Genomic DNA, 19,558 nt, shown 5'->3' with positions numbered 1-19,558 from the left:
TTTACACATTTCTTCTAATTTTACACGATTTTGTTATAAACCGTATGTTACCACATCAACCAATATTTATTATTCATAATGCTATTCAAATTCTCAAGGAATTTTTCTTCTTTATTCATATTTCCTGAATCGTTGTTATGATTAATAATACTCATTAATACTCACATTTACCAGATTTGCGTTACCCTTAAGTAGGTATAAGAATATAATATTTTGTTAGTTAAATTAAAAACGACTAATGAAATATAAATTATAATTTACTTGAAAATTAAACATATTGAACATCACTCTAATAATAATATATTTTTATATTTTTATTTATTATTTATGCACGTATACCTCCTAGCGTTTCTTTAATTTCCGTTTATATATTATTATGGTGCTTTAATAGTATTCACAAGTAAAAATTAATTAATTTATTGTTCGTATATTTTGATTAATGGATTATTGTTAAAATAAAATGATTGAATTTAATTTTCAATCCACAAGTTTGTGCGATTCATTTTGCGAAATACTCGTATGTTCTGCGTATAATATTATATTGTTTAAATTCTCATTTATTTAAATCACGTATGAAATCAAAAATAAACTGACTTCCCCCAGTTCCGAGTGATATTGTGAGAAGTATTTTAATTTTTTTTTTTTGTATCAAATACAATAACGGATCTCGGTGTTCTATGTGTACGTGCAGAGGTAAATAATAATATTTGATTTATGCTTGCTAGGAAAACAAAAAGTTAAAAGTCACATATTGATAATTAATTATACGTATATAGCTTTCAATTTGGTTCAGTATTATTTTGTTTTGTCCAATTTTATTTCCATTTGACTACACATATACTTTTTTGTAGCCCTATAGTACGAAAATATTAATATATTACGAACGATTATACATTATTATGTACCAGTGATGCGCATCTGTATCGCAAATGCTGTCGCTTTATTATTAGTAATAATAATAATAATAATAATAATAGTAAGCCCAATGGCCTATGCTGCCGAGGGCTCTTTCCTAATAAAAAAAAAAAAAAAAAAAAAATAATAGTAACAATATTATGTTTTATATCGAAATTTCGGGCGTCACCGTTTTCGGCCAAAATGCACCCTTCCGTTTTCGGCCAGTGTCACTTTTCGGCCAACACTTACCCTACTCTTTTCGGCCAAAACTTAACGTTTACTTTTCGGCCAGCACAGTTTTCTTTAAAATTTACAATTTTGACAACTTATGAGTTATGATTGTATCAAAAAATGTGATTTTTTTAAAAAAAATATTACATAATACTTTGTGAAAAAATAATAAAATAAAATGTTATAATATAATACATCTGTCGAATAAAAATATAATAATAATTAAATAAGCATCTAATACTTTGTGAAAAATAATAAAATAAATAAATTGAATAAAATGTTATAATATAATACATCAGTCAAATAAAAATATAATAATAATTAAATATGCACAAAAATTAATTTTTATTTAACAAATGTAATAATTTGTTCAGTTGTTAAAATTGTAAATTTTAAAGAAAACTGTGCTGGCTGAAAAGGAACAGTAGCCGAAAAGTAAACGGTAAGTTTTGGCCAAAAAGTGACACTGGCCGAAAAGGGGGCCGCCTGAAATTTCGTGCCGGAAGACATGTTCATTCATGGGGTATACAGGAAAGGGGGTGGGAGTTACATCCTCAATATATATTTCTATTTTATTTTTTGATTATTCAATATTTTAAGAAAAATATTAAAAACATTTTTTTTATTTTTTTTTTATTAGGGTTAAGGCTTCGACAACTGAGGTCATTAGCCTGGGGAACTGTAAGGGAAGATGCTGTAGGTTTTTAACACGTGGGTTTTTTTTTGGCAGAATTTTGAATGGGCACCCGTAGGTTTCTGCCATGCCCGGTTTGGGGGCGGCGGCCTCTCTCTCCAGACATCGCGAAATGCCCAAAGAGCGATGCCGCCCGTGACTCTCAAAATATTTTATTGATGTTCATTTTCATACATTTAAATGTAGCTATTTCACTTTAATACTTCAACAAATGAATCTTTATTTTTCTTGGTCATATTATAACTCGAGAACGCCTCTACCAATAATTGCATTTTTTATTTTTTTTTAAGTTTTCTATTTCTTTATTGAAAGTTCTTATGGAAAGAACATTTTTTCAAAATCAACTGGAAAAAAGGAAATTCGGATAGCAAAAATATAAAATGAATAATAATATAATATTTTTGTTTATATTAAAATTGCGATTAGTTGCGAAAATTAAAATAGTAATTGTATAATTTTATAATAAATTGGACAAAACAATATTTTTCGACTGTTGTTTCCCGGAAATCTCACTTGGCACTCAATGTGTCATTAAAACATTTGATCAAGATGTTGATGTCCAGTAAAATACAAAAACATATCATAAACCTTTTTTTTAATTATTATTATTATTCTTATAACATATTATGTATGATATAATAATTGCGACATAAGGTATATTATAATATATTATATTGAATAATGTGGAACGAATTAATTTATTTTGTTCAACTGGTCGTGCTGCGGGAAATTACCAGGAGAATGTGCAGTTGTTGCGTATATAAACTTTAAGTGCGCTAACCCAATGCATTTGGTTGTACAAAGTTTCATTCGCATTTCACCCGACATTGAGCTGCACCGCACGTTCAACATTAGGCGATTATACAAAGTCTTAATTGTGTTTAGAGTTGCTAATACAATTGAGTTAAAATACCGAGAGAAAAATGGGGGTTTGTCCGCTGTAAACCACTCGAGATAGCAGCCATAGTGTTTATTAAAACGTTACATTTTAATTATTATTATACTATATATTATTAGAAATTATTTGATCACATTTTAACATTGTGTGGGTAGGTAAAAGCCGTTATGTGGTTTTAAACAGAATTTTAAATTTAGTATAAACATATTATTATTTTACCTACAGTGTATTCAACAAAAAGTAAAATATAAATAATTTTAAATGGAACAGTCTTAAAGTTTCTATTAAATTAATACCAACAAGATGTATTTTGAAGCTAAAGTTCTCTAAATTATAGAAATATTTTCCAGTATACAAAAACAGTTTTTGTTACATTTTTCGTTTATTGTGTTTAAATTATTATATTTTAAACCATTTAATATAATATATTAAATGCTAAGTACTTCCGAGTAACGCTTTAATAACATGTGTAATGAACACAACACTACCGTCAATACAGCACTACGATTATTTTACGCTAAAATTTAACGATACAGCGCGCGTACTGGCAATGCGTTTTGGAGAGTAGTCGATTAATTGATTGTCATAAATTAATATGCGTTAACTGACCAAAACTATGAATAAAAGGTATTATCCATTTTAATATCGCTTTTCGTCCGGATTGATATATAATATCGGTAAAAAAAACAAGGGAAACTAAGTAGTGCGCCCTTACACATCTACCGCGGACGCACTCCATCGGACATCAGTCAAAGGACCATCGTATCCGCTTAAAAATTACATTCTCAAGTCCCAACACGTTTTGGTAGCGTATGTACCTACCTGACTACTGCAGCTCTCGGTTTCCAATTGTCCTTTGGCCGGCTAATGAACGGCTAGAAACAGTCGACCGACTAGACACGTGTCGAAGTGCGTTTTTCCGCCACGCTGCAGTTTGCCGCCGTAATTAATCTCGTATTCCTTATATTACCCGCGCCGCATATATCTACGTGAATTTGTCACCGCGATCGTACTCATGTCGTCATTTTATTAAAACTATATCTATATTTTTCACTGTCGCAGTCGCCTCCATCACACGATTTATATATTATATTGTTATTACCATTGTCATAATATCTCTTGTCAAATACGATATTCATCCATATTTTTGTTTGCAACAACACCGTTTAACATCACCAGCGTATGTATATCATTATTATTAAATCATATACCTATATAGCTGTGTGTAATTAATATATAAGGTATATGTTTATGAGTATATCTTGTGGAAAATATTAATTGTGATTTAATATTTTCTAAATCCACAAAGTAATTTAAAGAAATTATTTTAAGTTATCGTATCTTTCTCATTATATTCTTATATAATATGTATATGCATGTATGTACAATTATTTGAATTATATTATGAATATTAATGTGAATAAATAAAAAATTTTGTTAATGAAGAAAACTGAATTCTCAGCCTTAAAAATTCATTACACATGTCTGCACAATACCGTTTATATTTATTATCGATCTGGTGTGCTTGGTATTAGACAATTATTTTTTAAGAGTTTCTGATAAATTTAACTTTAAAGTGTATTTACACATTAAGTTAACATTTCTGTTGCTCTGGGGAGGGTCTAAATTATACAAGATTACCTGTATGTAATTCATTTAACTTTAATGTAACATTTTATTGTAGTCTTTCAACAACGTATTTATTGCGTCATTTGTAATTAAAAAAAAAAAATGCTAAAATCACATTTTATAATTTACAATAATAATTTAATATTATAATGCGTTACAATTTTATTAGTTAGTTTTTAAATTGAGGCCACTGGAAACAAAATCACTTGAAATTTCAAATTTACGAGGTAAATATCTAGGACATTATACCTAAACTGTCATTTATAATTTATACTCACTATTATTATTATGTAACATGGTCAGGACCGCAGAAAATCCAAGGCAACGCGTATACCTATACCTGCTGTTCTGTTTTTGTACCCTTAGCCTCTTCCCAGCTCTACCCCTCGTGTTTATTACGACACTTATAATAATATATCATTGAATTTTTCACCATAAATGGCCGTGTAAAGTTGAAAAGGTTATACTGTCCAATTAAAATTTATTACAAACTTGGGCACAATATGAATGTGCATATTCGACGAGATTAATAATGATAAAAATAATGATTGTAAACGAATGTGTGTCAAGTCTAGAATTATAATTAAATATTATTAATACGTCTTATAATTGATCTTAACTGTGAACCGGTCTCACTGGCTTAATACAATATAATATATATACATCTAATCGACAATCGACTCTATGTCATGTAAAAATATTCATTTTTTTGTATTTTATTATTATTCGCTATTATATTGTCTCTAATGGTTTCAATGTAAATAATAATATGTTATTTCAAGATATAATATTGGATGATGGGAAAATATATCTTTTTTATTGATTTACAACAATGTCATTGCTTATTAGGTACGATTCTGTTAGATAATATTATCTAAACATCAAAGGGAATCGACGAGAGATCATTAAAAAACACATTTCAATTACGGATATTGTGTATTTTATCTGCAATCTGCATTCAAATAATTTAAAAAATAAATTATCATCATGTAGCATAGTGAAAAATATAAAGCCGGTTCCTTCTAGTGAAACTTCTATACAACGAACTTTTTATAAACAACATTTTCTGTTTAATGGATTATTTTTAAGAACGATGAAGATCATTGTTATTCATGCGTAAATTCTATTTAACAAATTCTTCTATATTACGAATTTATTTCTGTTCGCCATGTGACTTTATTGTATGGAAGTTTCACTGTATTTGTGTAATGAAGCCAGATAATATATCGGGTTTTCTAGTACTTTTATTATAATATTAGTTTCTAATAATCAGTTATTATACTCCCGAGGTTTTATTTTTAGTAATATTTTCCAATCCCCTCACCAGTGCGACAAGCGTGAAATCAAATTTAAAATGAATAATAATAATGCGTAAAATATATCATTAATGTATCCAAAAATACCACGAATGCGTTCATTCATTTATAAAAACTTATACTTTAGTCACGAGCATTTATCAGTTGTAGCAAATTTTAAGTGTACTCAATAAACAAATTAACGGAGCTAATAAAACACAATTGCCCATGAACTGAACGAAAATTCGTTTGCAATGCACCTATATATAATAATAATATCAGATACACAAAAGAAAAGAAATATCGTTAAAACTTTGTCGGTTTCCTGAGCAGACATATCGATTGTTATTAGCGCTTTTATTATTTTTTTAAACGGACCCGGTTAATAAACAATACAGCAGTATAAAGTGACGCGACATTTTTGAACGCCTCCGTGGCATTAAAAGAGCAAAAGTTCAAATTAAATTGCAGATAAGAACTTACTTTATAAATTCAGCATCCGATATCAATGTGAAAAGTATATAGACCCGACCGTGAAATATGTCTGAACACGCAGTATCTTATATGCATATATATATATATGTATATATAAACAAATGTCCGCCATAAACGTCAAAACGCACGTGCATTTGAAACCCGTTCGAGTACCAAGAGGGCAATAAACGAGTCAAAGTAATATATTGTAATATTGTGAATGTATGAATTTCGTTTTTTTTTTACGTCGTTCTGACCATAAATAATTTGTTAGCCATTTAAATTGTTTTTGATATCGGAGAATTTATATGAAAACCCATATCTCTCTCGCGGGGACCGCGTTCGACGCCGAGAACACTACGACAACATTTCATACCTGTACGTGTATAATATCATACGCGATACTCGAAGATGCTATTATTATATTTAGGTCGTAACTAGTATGATATAGAAGGACATGCATACTCGGACCACGAGAATACGGAAAAAAATAATAATCTCGACAACAAGTGGTCCACGATATGATATCGCATCGAGTATCGGATTCCGTCAGTGGTTATTTTTTTCCTACTCAATCCGTTATGTAATGTTTTTTTATTTTTGTCGACGTAGGAACACTTTAATAATTCGAAATTATATATATTTCCTAGAGTTTTGTTAGTGAATATCAATTTTGTGGCTAGGTTAAGTAAATATATAGATTATATTTATTAGCGATGCGTACAGTATCGTATAGACTATAGAACGATATACGAATTGTTGTAGTACGGTTGTTTCTCTGTGTATAAATGTATAATGTTAACATGAATTTTGAATCAAACGAAAAAAAAAAAATAATAAAACCTATTCTTAGGTAGTCATAAACACAGTAATAGCAGTGTTATTGTCTGCCACAAATAACACGTACCACTGTGGTATAAGATATGATATTTCCTACAGTGTACGGAAGTATCCGTTACACCAATTACGTGGTATTATGACTAGCACGATATTATGGCACCGTAGTAATATTATAGACGATACGTGGCGTTATAATTACAGCGCCGACATGTAATTAATAGTACCGCGAATGACAGCCACAGCGACGTGTAGGCATCTATCGATGATCGATTGGCGGGCACGTGATATAATCACACATTCCGCACCTGTATATAATATAATTATTAATGGATAACGTACACGCCATAATAAATAACATCGACGTTTAAATTATTATTATTATTATTATTAGTTATTATTATACCATGATAAACATTACGGTTATGTGCGGTGTGATGTGGTTACAGATGAATTCGAGTTACGGCCGGTCTTCATCGTCCGGTCTGGCGGCATCAGACGACGCGTGGCGGTCGACGAACACGGTGGGACTTAAGCTGGAGGTGAACAGTTTCAAAGTGGGCAAGATGCGTATCCGGTGCGTGGCTGAGCTGTACGGAGTGTTCAAAACGTCGGCCGAGACGGTGCTGGACGAGGAGAAACCTCGCTTGGCTTCGATTCTGGGCACGTTTTCGTCTACAGGTAAATTTAACGACACGCGCGCACAATGCATACATACACACGTATAAAATATTATTAAAACGTCGTCCGATTATTTGATTGATATTTTTGTTGCTACTAAACATTGTATAATGCCCATTGTCGATTGGTCTCGGTGGCGTGGACGCGGTCTCCCGGGTAGGAATCCGGGTCGGGGAAGGGAAAATAAAAATCTGCGCGCCAAGAAAAATCTGTCGGTCTATGAAAGCAGGAATAGCAAGGAAATGAGGGAGGAGACTGTGTATACTTTATATACACAACCACACATACACACATAGACTTTCTCGACCAGCGAGCGGGTGAAAAATGTAGTGTAAAATGGGTTTACGGGGGATTAAGGCCACATTCTTCGCGTCGTTGTGATGTAATGGTCTCCAGTCGTGTGGAAGGCAATTTATTTGCTCGATGGTCTGTTTTATACTATACATATATATAACATAATACGTATAATATACCGCACTTGCGTGCGTGTGTTTGCGAGCTGCTGCTATCGCATATATCACACAGCAATTCGGCCGACATCTCCGTAACACAACGACATCGCCGACCTATTCTAAAGGAATACGTACTTTGCTCTAATCGAAAACTGCGCGACATCGTCCCCCCCTCCCATCACAACCGCCGCTGCCAGAGTTATCTCAGCAAATTCCGTCATCGCGGGAGGCGGTGACCTCACTCGACTTTCACCGTTGTTCTGACGATAACTGCTAGGGTGGTTGTCCCGTGGTTGCAGTCCACCACTGAGAGTAGTCCGAGAGTATAAAATCTGTAGTGCACAGGTGTGATGAGTAAAATTTCTTTCTGATATTAGTTAAACGTTGTATGATATAATTTTATATATTTTGGTTGATATATCAGAACTTATAGAAACTGTGTGATCAGGTAAAACCTGGTAATACGTGGCCTTAAACATGGTCTTGAGAAAGATGGGGGTAAAAAAGAGAACGGTGCCCGTGATCAACGGATTGACTGCGTTTTTATTATTTCGTAACATAGGATGTTATGATTAAATTATAGTCCATAGTTTTATAATTACGTTATCATAGATTACGTACGTGGCCAACATCCTTAAATATTACAGACACAATTTATAACTTAAGAGTCAGATAACTCCTATACCTCATACCACTATTTAAGATAGACTATCTTAAACTTTGCAGCTTGATGTTTTAGAGATGTACAGTGTCTTAATCAGCAGTCGCTTCCATGTTGTTATTTGATACTATATATACGTACATATTTGGTGCATGTATGATTAATATTTAATTCACTAGATAACGTAGTTTTGAAATAAACACTGTACTTTACGAGGGTAAACAATTTCAAATGCATGCTCTGAAAATTTTATAAAATGTCACTTACCATCTCTGCGCACTATAATACAATCAATATAAGCAGTGCGGGAAATATACTGCGTACTACGCGAAACCACTCGTAGTGGGTAGTAATAAATATAGTGTGTACTGTGTATATTATCGTGATTTCCCTCGCATTGTGTTATAAAAGGGAAATCGGGAAAAATCTGTGAACCACCTTGTATTTGCCACACGCTCAGATAATAATATATTTATACCTTACGGCCTTTTAGACGAAGACGTTTTATTGTGTTTGAAAATCCTCCAACCAGCGGTTTACATACGCCGGATATAAGCAACAGGTTTCTTTTCTTTTTTTTACACCTTCACACACTCGGAACGGGCTGAAAACACTTTTCAATCTTGGCGAGCTTTAAATACATAATGTATTGAACATTTCACGTGGTGTTTTATATACGTTTAACCTTACCACAGTATACCTACCGCTTTATAGATAAAATAATCGACGAAACGTCAAATAGGCGATAAACCGGGTTCTGTGCAGAATCGTTTTCAGAGTGCAATGATTCATCGTGACGGCCTCTCTTAAATATAAAAACACCCCAATGGAGAAAAGCCCCCAAAAAATAATCCTGCAGAATTTGCAGTTTTTTTCCACCTTCGAGCGCATACATAATATTATATCCGAGTGTCAGGTACCTATACCTATCCAAAGTATATATAGTTACGTATAGTTACGTTACGTATAGCCGTTTACTGCGAAAATCGATCCCTGCGGGAGTATATAAAATTATCAGACCCAACGCCGCGTGGATATACGTCAAACGAAATAACATAAGGGTTATTTTCAGGGAAACCACGGAGGAAATAATGGAAAAACAAAATCCTAATGTGGATGATATAATATATGTATGTAATGTAACTAGATAAATACGTATAGGTAGCAACGACGTGATGGTGTGCAACGACACGCACGCGTAATAATCGCCATTTATTTCGTGTGGTTTTTTCCATCACTTTTCTTTTCTTTTTCTTTTTAAGTCTAACGACACTTTCGACGTGTCTACTAATAAAATATCGTGCAGAAAACGCGTTTCGTATTAAGAAAAAAAAAAGACAATAAATGTGCAACATCATTTCGCCAAAACGTTTCGAAACCTATACTCATTTGACGCGTATGACTCCCCACATGTGTTTTATGTAAGTTTTATACATACCCAGGTATAGTGTATAGTAGAATCGTACCCACGGAGATAATGTATAAAACACGACGACGTCGACGTATTTTATATTGACAAAAACCTATCGTCCGTAACAGTCTGAAACACTCTATCTGTTTATATATATAGGTATAATACACTATAGCTATTTTATTGTTTCACAATGATATATATTTTTATTTTCACCACGACCATAATACACATGCACAAGCTGCAAAAGTTGGTGGTGCAAATAAAAAGGTAAAAATGATTTCTCTTACAATCTTAAACCACCACCACTGCAGTAGCAACATAAAACGTGTCACACATACATATTCATAATATATAAATATGTATAATATGCCATTCTGACATTTGCATATTCGTCGGAACTTCCAAACCCATATTTATATATATACCTACATACACATGCATATTATACATATGTGCTTTATTATTTAAACAAGTGTATATTTTTATTATTATAATAAGGATAATTACAGCAGTGTTTCTTGATGCAAAACTACATTTTTTGTGCTTTTTTTCATATGAAAACGTAATCATTTCGCACAGCTGCTGTTATTAATTCGGCCGCACGCGTCAAACATTAAAATATTTAATCCAGCGTAAATATTAAATGTAATTTTACTTTCGGAGTTTATTTTATTATCGTAACCGTCCATTGATATAGTTCACATATTGTAACTTTTCGTTTGAAAGTTTATATTTTATTCCATTGGCATATTGAATCGGATGTGGTCGGCGATAAGAGAGTCGCAAGCAATACAGTATGAGTAAAAATAACTTGAAAAGCGGGAAAAGAAACAATACCTATTATTGTATGAGTAAAAATGTTAAGAAGCAAGTCAACCATGTTGGTATAGCATATCCGAATTTCTAAATGGTCAATATAGTATAGTACGTATACTAATTAGTATACCCAATATAATAATTAAAAATAACGAAAGGATAATCAAAGCAGTGTTTCTATACGCAAAACTAAATATTTTTTTTTTTTATGTGAAAAATGTTATACCTAATTATTACGGAGTTGTTAATTTGACCACTAGCATAACACATTACATTCCAATCAAGTATATATAGGTATAAATATTATATTATAGCATTTTACTTTCAATGTTATCATAATCGCACCGAGTTCGACATTAAAGTTCACATATTGTTATTTTTATTTATAACATTTTTTTTCAGTGGCATGATAAACTTGCACGAAAGTTTATGTATTGTAAACCAAAAAATATAATAATTACGTAGTTTGCATATTATATGATCAAAAGTTTGATACGTAAAATATCTGGTTGACGATGGATAAGAAGAGAAACATTAGTTAAACAAATGATGTAGTTGTTGATGGTAGATTGAAAATAATATTCATCATACACATATTAATATATTATTATAACTACCTTTATGTCTTACGTTATGTGTGTAATTGTAGTATAATCAAAATCGTTACCTGTAAATGTTTTCTTTCTTTTCGTTTTGTACCACACAAAGATATTATTGCAAAATATGTTCAGGATTTTGTCATGCTTGTCAAGTGCGATTCGCAAAAAATATACGTCCTAAAACCAATTATTTTTAATAAATGTACATTATAAACGAGTTAACGGGGAAAAAGGGAAAATGATAACTACAACAATTCCTTTAGAAGATGACTTTTTATGGTTAAATTAAAATGAATAAAAACTTTAATCCAACAAAACCTCGGGAAAAAAGAATTGGTTTTGTTAAAGCCTCAATGTTTGAAATATTTCTATACGCAATATGCAAATAAAATATTCGAATTTAATAAATAAAATGTTTCACTCTTTATGTATATAGACGTGAGAGCTTTTACTAAAAATATTTTTTTTTTAAATGTAACTGCAGTTTTTAAAGGATAACACGTTTTATATATATATATATATATATATATATATATAAATGATTGAACAAGTTAGAATGATTGTTAAAATTATAAAATACATTTCTTAATATTAGCTATGTCATAATAAGGTACATTAATTAAATAAATATAACGTTTCATTCTTTTTTACGTCTCTAGGCCTAAGATCTTTTTGTGTTAAAAATAACTTAAATTACAGTTTTTAAAGGCTAAGGAATTTTTTATATATAAACAGGTCAATAAGTAAGAATGACTATTATAATGATAAAATAAATTTCTTGATAATAAAAATCACCTCATAATAATGTACAATAATTGAATAAATAAAACGTTCCACTCTTTTTGATGTCTCTAGACCTGTTTTCTTCTTATTATGTTCAAAATAATTTTAATTACAGTTCTGAACGGCTAACAGGTTTTTTAATATAAATTGGTAAATAATTTAGAATTATTATTATAGAGATGAAAGAAATTTGTTGATTGGAAAATTAAAAAAGAAAAATGAAGATTGAAAAAATGATAGAAAGTATTTAATATTATTATCTTTAAAAAATAATTTGGAATTTATAAATTTTAAATTTTCTCATTAATTTTTATTACCATAAGTATAAACTCAATATTTATTTTATTCTAAATTTAAATTTATATTTACATTTTAGGTTTTTAATTTATTAAAGTAGTTGTATTTTTATTTTTATTTTTATTATTTTACTATAAATTACATTATGTACAATATCCTAAAAATATTGTATCAGTAACATAATGCAGTTACAAAAAAATAACTACAACTACAGCAATGGATAATTTTAAACTAATTATTTATTTAAGTAGTTACCTATAGTTAAACATATAACAATATACTATTATATTGATTTAAAATCATTTTGACACAAGTATTTTATACCTCTGTTTACATTTACAATAAATAGTTTTGTTTCCAAGTTTTAACATTAGTTTTATGAGAAATTATATAATAATCATAAATATGTAGCCTAAAAATGGAAATTATGTGATATTGTATATAATAATATCATATGATGTAATCGCTGAAAATAAACGCGACGATCTGATTGGATAAATCTTTTTGAAATTAAAATATACCTAGTATTTGATGCCCATTACAGTTCAGTTTCATATCAGCATAGTGCCAGTACACGAGGTACCGGCAATTACTACCGTATGCTTACCATATCCACAATCTCGATCTTTGTGTCACCGCTTCTATAATCCTTTCTATAATTAAAGATTTTGAATTTTAATCACATTTAAAGATGAAAAAAACCGTATATATTTTCGACTCTTGTAATGCGCTTAACACCATCCCGGCCACTCACGATTAAATACATACTGAAGTTAGCAAAACGACACGGTACGTTGTGGAATTAAAACTTAGTGCAGACCATAGCTTAAGTACTGCATGGAACGTTATTTAATAGCGATATTTAAAAATCCGTTATTTTTCATGTAATCGATATTAATATGCATTGCGAAAACAACTGATTTCTGATGTGATTATTAAATACAATATGATAATTATTTTACGATTGTTGCAGTGTTATACTTGATCGATCGAGTTAAATGTTATTATGTTTTTTTTTTTTTTTTGTTTCAGGTGCATCACACACGTCTTCTTATTTTTTATTGATTGTGATATTGGTCAGCGCATGGATGAGATAACCATATAAAAATCCAAAACCTGAATACAAAATAAACGACCGCATTAGTGATTTCGTTGATTTTCGTTTTATGTAAATTTATAACATTTTTAAGACGCGTTATTTTGGAATCCAAAAACTATCTTCGTATAAATATTTATGTATTATGTTGTATATATAGAAAGATTTTAGAAAAAAAAATAAACCATAGACTATTATATCGGTTATTATAAAGTTACATTTTTATGACTTTATTAATATTATTAAATTGTATAATATAATATATATCCATTTAAAAAATGTACACTAATTAATAATACATATTATTATATAAATTATCTCTTCGAATTTTGAATAATCGAAGCCAAAAATTACTTAGTTAATATAAACTTCAGAGAAGATTCCAATGCTGTTTGTTATGATTTAATGTTTGTATTGAATAAACCATCGGTGCATATATAATCATATTATAATCATATTGTGTTGTTATTGTTGTTGTGTTATTCTTCTTACGATAAGACGGTGCTCTGGATAGTCAATTTAGGTACATCCTTGCGTAGATTACTGTCGTTTGTGTATCACTGAAAGAAATATAATATTTTATTGTTATCAACGTTTTATTTTTTCATACAAGAGAATTACACGCATTTCAAAAACTTTTGGCTTATTTTGTTTTATTTATGCACTCGTAGGTGATACAAATGTACTCAAAGTTTTGTTTGACAAAGTTACTGACAAAGTTTAATTTCTATAAAACTTACAAATACCAAGTTTTAAAACAAATCGATTATTTTAATTTGGAAGTTATTGACACAGGTACTAAAATAATTTTATAGCATGTGTAAGATTTTTGAGGATGAAGCAAGAAAATAATAAATTAATAAATTAATATAATTTGTACATAAATAATATTATGTTTGTGTACTTACGTGTCACTTTCGAAAACATGTAGGTACCTATAAATTATTTAAGGGTATAAACTTAACTGCCGGCTGCCATTAATAAGAGTATAAATATTTGTCGTTATTATTATCGAATGTTTATCATCCTTATTATGATTTCTTAATGTTCTTAAATAGACTAAACATTTTTTTGTTAATTTATGAAATTTTTTAGTAAATTACCAATGAACGAAAAAAAGAAAAAGCATTACACATAAGTATGATTACTAATGTTTAAAATATGATACATTTTGTTTTTCGTAATTTCGATTTCAAATTTAAATGACTATGTTGTTTAATTTGTTGAGCAATAATTAATAATCGATTAAAATATATATATTAGTTTAAATGTTAAATTTATTTTTGTGAACAATGTAAACTGCTGTATTTAACTTAATCGATTTTTATTCAGTATCTCAATATTTGTATTACAACTTCAATATAGGTGGGCATATTAAATTCATTAAAGTATAAACGTTAATTTTATTTTATTAGTTTTGAAATGAAAATTGATTATAATTATGTAATTAACAGAGCTCTAATACATATTGACTAAGGTGACAGTGAAATCTTATAATTTATTAGTAGATTTTTTTCTAGAAAATTAACAAATACTGTTTCGAATAAGATTTTTTTACTTATAGAATTCAGTAAAACGTTGAAATTTTAAAGATGAAATAAACTGCATGTTGATTTTTAAAAAGTAAGTATCTTTTGGTTTTGGTGTTATACCAATAAATTATAAAATAAACTTCAACATTCTGCTATACATTAATTACATCTCGGATTGTAATAAATAATAATTATTATTATTTAAACCGTAAGTTATGAATATTTTAATTAAATTAACAAAATCATTTATTCTAATAATAATATCAACAATAAATAATGTTATACTAATATTTGAAACGAGTTATTAGTGGTATTTTTACTCACAAAATAAACGAATAGTCGAGTAGAAATATCATACGTATACGAAAATTTATTATAATTTAAAACTAATCCGTTAGTGTACGAATATAATTCGCATAAATGTTATGTATTTTATCAAAATATACTCGAAATAATGTGACAAATGTGATACTATAAGACGCCTAAAATTGAAAACTAAATGAATAAATTCAACTAGGATTCGGCAAGAAATATAATTAAAAACAATATGTATATATTATTATACGCTTAGTTTTGTGATATTCTAATATAAAATCGTGATGATTTATTTTCGTACTGTTTGACTAAACGGGTTACTAAAAATGTTGGGCTGAAATATTATTACGTTTGCGAGTTCTGCGCACCATAATAGTTTTTTGAGTAATTGCTTGAACATTATACTGTATTTTGTCCATCTTTAAATGCATAATTATTATAACGGCGCTATTATATTGAACCATCTTAATAATATAAACTATAAAAATATGATTTACGTACCTAGATAAAATGTGTTTGGTACGAAGCTCGAAAATATGAAAACGGTGGCGTAATAGGTGGAGGCAGTTGGACAATAGAAAAGGTTCTCATAACTCTTTGAATGTAATAGTAGTTATACCTACAATGCAATTCTCAGTGCGTAAATACATATTTTTTATTATAACGTATGTGTATAAAATAATAGTAATATGCTTTATGACGGTGCGCGTTGAACAACAACAATAATTATTAATTTTTAAGTGTGTTTTTTACTCATGACCTATATAGTATTAGAATTTTTGTGTACATGTTTAATAAGAATTGTACGCGTATCCCGATATCCCATTTCACGTATAACTACACGATCAAAGTCATTTATCGATGAATGTTAATTTTAAAATGTTTTGTAACATTTGTTATACTCTGTAAATAAATTATATACTTGCTGTGAATTGACCAACAAAAAATATTCACACTTAATATGTTTATTCGACATTGCCCAAATTTTTACTTATTATTGAAATTACACACGATAGACAGTTTGGTAGTGTCACTCTAGTAAACTAATTGATTCAAAACTTTTAACAGTCATCTTTCAATTTGATAAAATACTATTTTAAATATATTTTTTTAAACTAATTTTTCTAAATTTTCAAACCAAACGTGTTAGTTTTTTATTGATAAAAACTTCACATACAAGTGATCAAATGCTCAGATACGGGAATCATATCCATATGATAAGGAATACAAATCTTTTCCAAAAGGACGACTAATATCGCAAAAAGGTATCCCCTACCTCGTTACAGCGCTTGTTTATTATAAGTTATTACTATTTCCGCACATTTATTGGTTTTGGTAGGAGACGTTCGTAGTTTAAGCGATCCAATAGTACACCTGTTAAAATAACGATCGGTGTAATACATAATATTATTTACCAACGAGAGATTTTACGGCAAACCATCATGCTAACACTGATTTATCCAGTGGTTTTTAAAAGGGTTCGACTTACATGGACGTTTTTCAATGTCATATTATTCCATGGTACCCAAATCATAAATTCACCATGGATCAGTTTATTCAAGTACTCTTAGGTAAGTTTAATCAAATTATGATATTTTTGAATATTTCAAATACATCATAATAAATCAGTGTTTGAAGTTACTATGATCCATTCATGTATTTAAAAATTTAAAAGCATTATTTTTATTATTCAATGTCATATTATACATAAAACAGGGGTGAACGTGGTTAGAGAATTAACCTCCATGTCTTGGTATATAGGTAGATGAATGAAAATATGTGCTCGTGGACCCTAGGTATCGTGTTTCGTGATGTTTACGTAATATAACCACTTTGATTGTGACCCCAATTAAAATGTGGTCAATTAGGTATTGACAGGTACCAAAAAAGGTCAATTCGAATCGACAACGCGCTGACGCTATATTATATATGATGATGACATAATTGGTGCATTTCCAGCAGTTTCTGAATACCATGTTCATATTTTGGTCGACAGTCTGTGGTAACCATATTCACAGTATTTAATAACACACGAAATGTTGTACTTATAGTAAGGCGTCTATCGTATTATACCCACCTATATATACGTGTGTCTGAGTGTTCACGTCCTCCGTACGGCTAATTGATTCTCATTCGACCACAGCCGATTATGGTTTAATTCTGTTTGCTTGATATACAGTGCAAGAAAAAATCTCGTTCGATATCAAAACGAGAACGAAAAGTATTTGATTAAACGAGATATTATTATTAAATTACAGGCTTCCGTGGTGGTATTATAATTCGTTCAATCATAGACCTAGGGTTTGGAATATTAGTAGTAAGGCTTATCGATGCACATTGTCGTATACCTACCAAAGATATTAATAATATTGATTCGGTAAACGCCGCTTAAAAAATTCGTGTCATAACGATATATAAAATTCAGTCGCTTGTTAAACTCAAAATAGGCTGAAGTAGTTCGGAAATGTCCAAAAACAAAAATTCGATTAAAAGACTCACCGCTTTGGATATAAGACTAAAGTTTCAGAATAAACTTTTCTGTAAGTTATTACTGATTTTTAATCATGCCATAATATGACATCGTTGACTCCTAAAACCGCACACTTTTAATAAAGTACAGAACAAAACCGCACATTTTTAGTAGGTTAAAACCGCACACATTTAATAGGTTAAAATCGCACAATTTTTAAAATTGTTGTATCCAAAAACCGCACATTTTTTATTTCGACCCCAAAAAGGTTATACTTACCTAGATTAGATACATTTAATAATTTATTCAAAAAAAAAAAAATGTATTTACAAATATTCAAATTTAAAAATGTAAAAATGTATTCAAATAAAAATATGCATATACACGAGTATTCTAAAATGTAAAAATTATAAAAATGTAATCAATCAAAAATTTAAAAAATTTAATATTATATATTACTACATACTATATACTGTATACACAAGAGACAAGACCGACTATATAATAAAATAATAACGAGTGGTGACTAAAATCTTAAATCGTGTTAGTATGATTATTGCAGTATATCTTATAATCTTATCTTATCTAATCCGTTAGTTAGCACTAAAAATAGTGTGCGGTTTTAACCACTATAAGTTTGGGGTATTTTGTTATACAATGACCGAAAAAGTGTGCGGTTTTTGTCTATTGACCTTTTTCGGGTCAAAATCAAAAGTGTGCGGTTTTCGGATGCAACCTATGACATATACTATACATTATAAACAACACATTTTATCGCATATCAAATGTGTCACAATTATTATCGTGTATTTAATATGTATGTATTGTATTCATTTTATAATATGTGAAAGTATCAAATTATAGTTAAAATGTAATTTAATAAAATTTTCATTGGATTTTTTTTCACTTCTCCTATAAGATTTAATCGGTTATATTATTCACTTTGTGTTGGTCTCTGGTAGATGGATTATCTGGACATGGCGTGGGTGGCTGATGTGGTCTTGTGATAGAGAGATTGCAGTAAGGAGCTTATTCGTGGGGTCTGAGTGATCTGCAGCCCTCCTTCGAAATTTTAAGATAATCTAAAAATGTATTCATGGTATAAGAGTGTCGCTAAAATAGTCTTAATTTGCATTTTATTGAATTTTAATTTGTATCTTTATTTTGTTGACTAGCTTATCTTATCGGGCACGCATAAAACTTTGCCTCTGGAGAGCGAATACTGGGAATCTTATATACAATAAATGTTAATTATAAATCTGTGAATAACGATTGCAGAGACTGAAGCAATGAGGCACAGTCTATGATTTTCTAAAAATTATGTTATCAACATTTTATCGATTCGGATAATTTTCTCGTTGGTTTAGCATTATAAAATATTCATAAAAATACTTTAAGCAGATGATATGATTTTTACATGTTTTCCAACAGTGGACGAGTCAGGAGTTAATTATTACAGACATTTAGTAGATTCTTAATATACATTT

The 19,558-nt window shown here is 29.7% G+C and overlaps 1 protein-coding gene across 1 annotated transcript in view; it reads left to right on the top strand.

Annotated features, from left to right (window-relative positions):
* The window catches only part of LOC107169787 (uncharacterized), a 97,644-nt gene extending 83,449 nt beyond the window's left edge, over positions 1 to 14,195 (top strand). Inside the window, exons 5-6 of the mRNA XM_089228587.1 lie at positions 7,405 to 7,636; positions 13,691 to 14,195. Of these exons, the coding sequence (XP_089084713.1) occupies positions 7,405 to 7,636; positions 13,691 to 13,755 (297 nt within the window). The 3' untranslated portion in view covers positions 13,756 to 14,195. The remainder of the gene's footprint in view (positions 1 to 7,404; positions 7,637 to 13,690) is intronic.
* Positions 14,196 to 19,558: the final 5,363 nt, after the last annotated feature.

Source organism: Diuraphis noxia, unplaced genomic scaffold (assembly GCF_037042655.1).
Source record: "Diuraphis noxia isolate RWA-SAM2 unplaced genomic scaffold, SU_Dnox_SAM2 contig0005, whole genome shotgun sequence".
Lineage (NCBI taxonomy): Eukaryota > Metazoa > Arthropoda > Insecta > Hemiptera > Aphididae > Diuraphis > Diuraphis noxia.
This window is presented reverse-complemented; position numbering and strand designations above follow the sequence as displayed.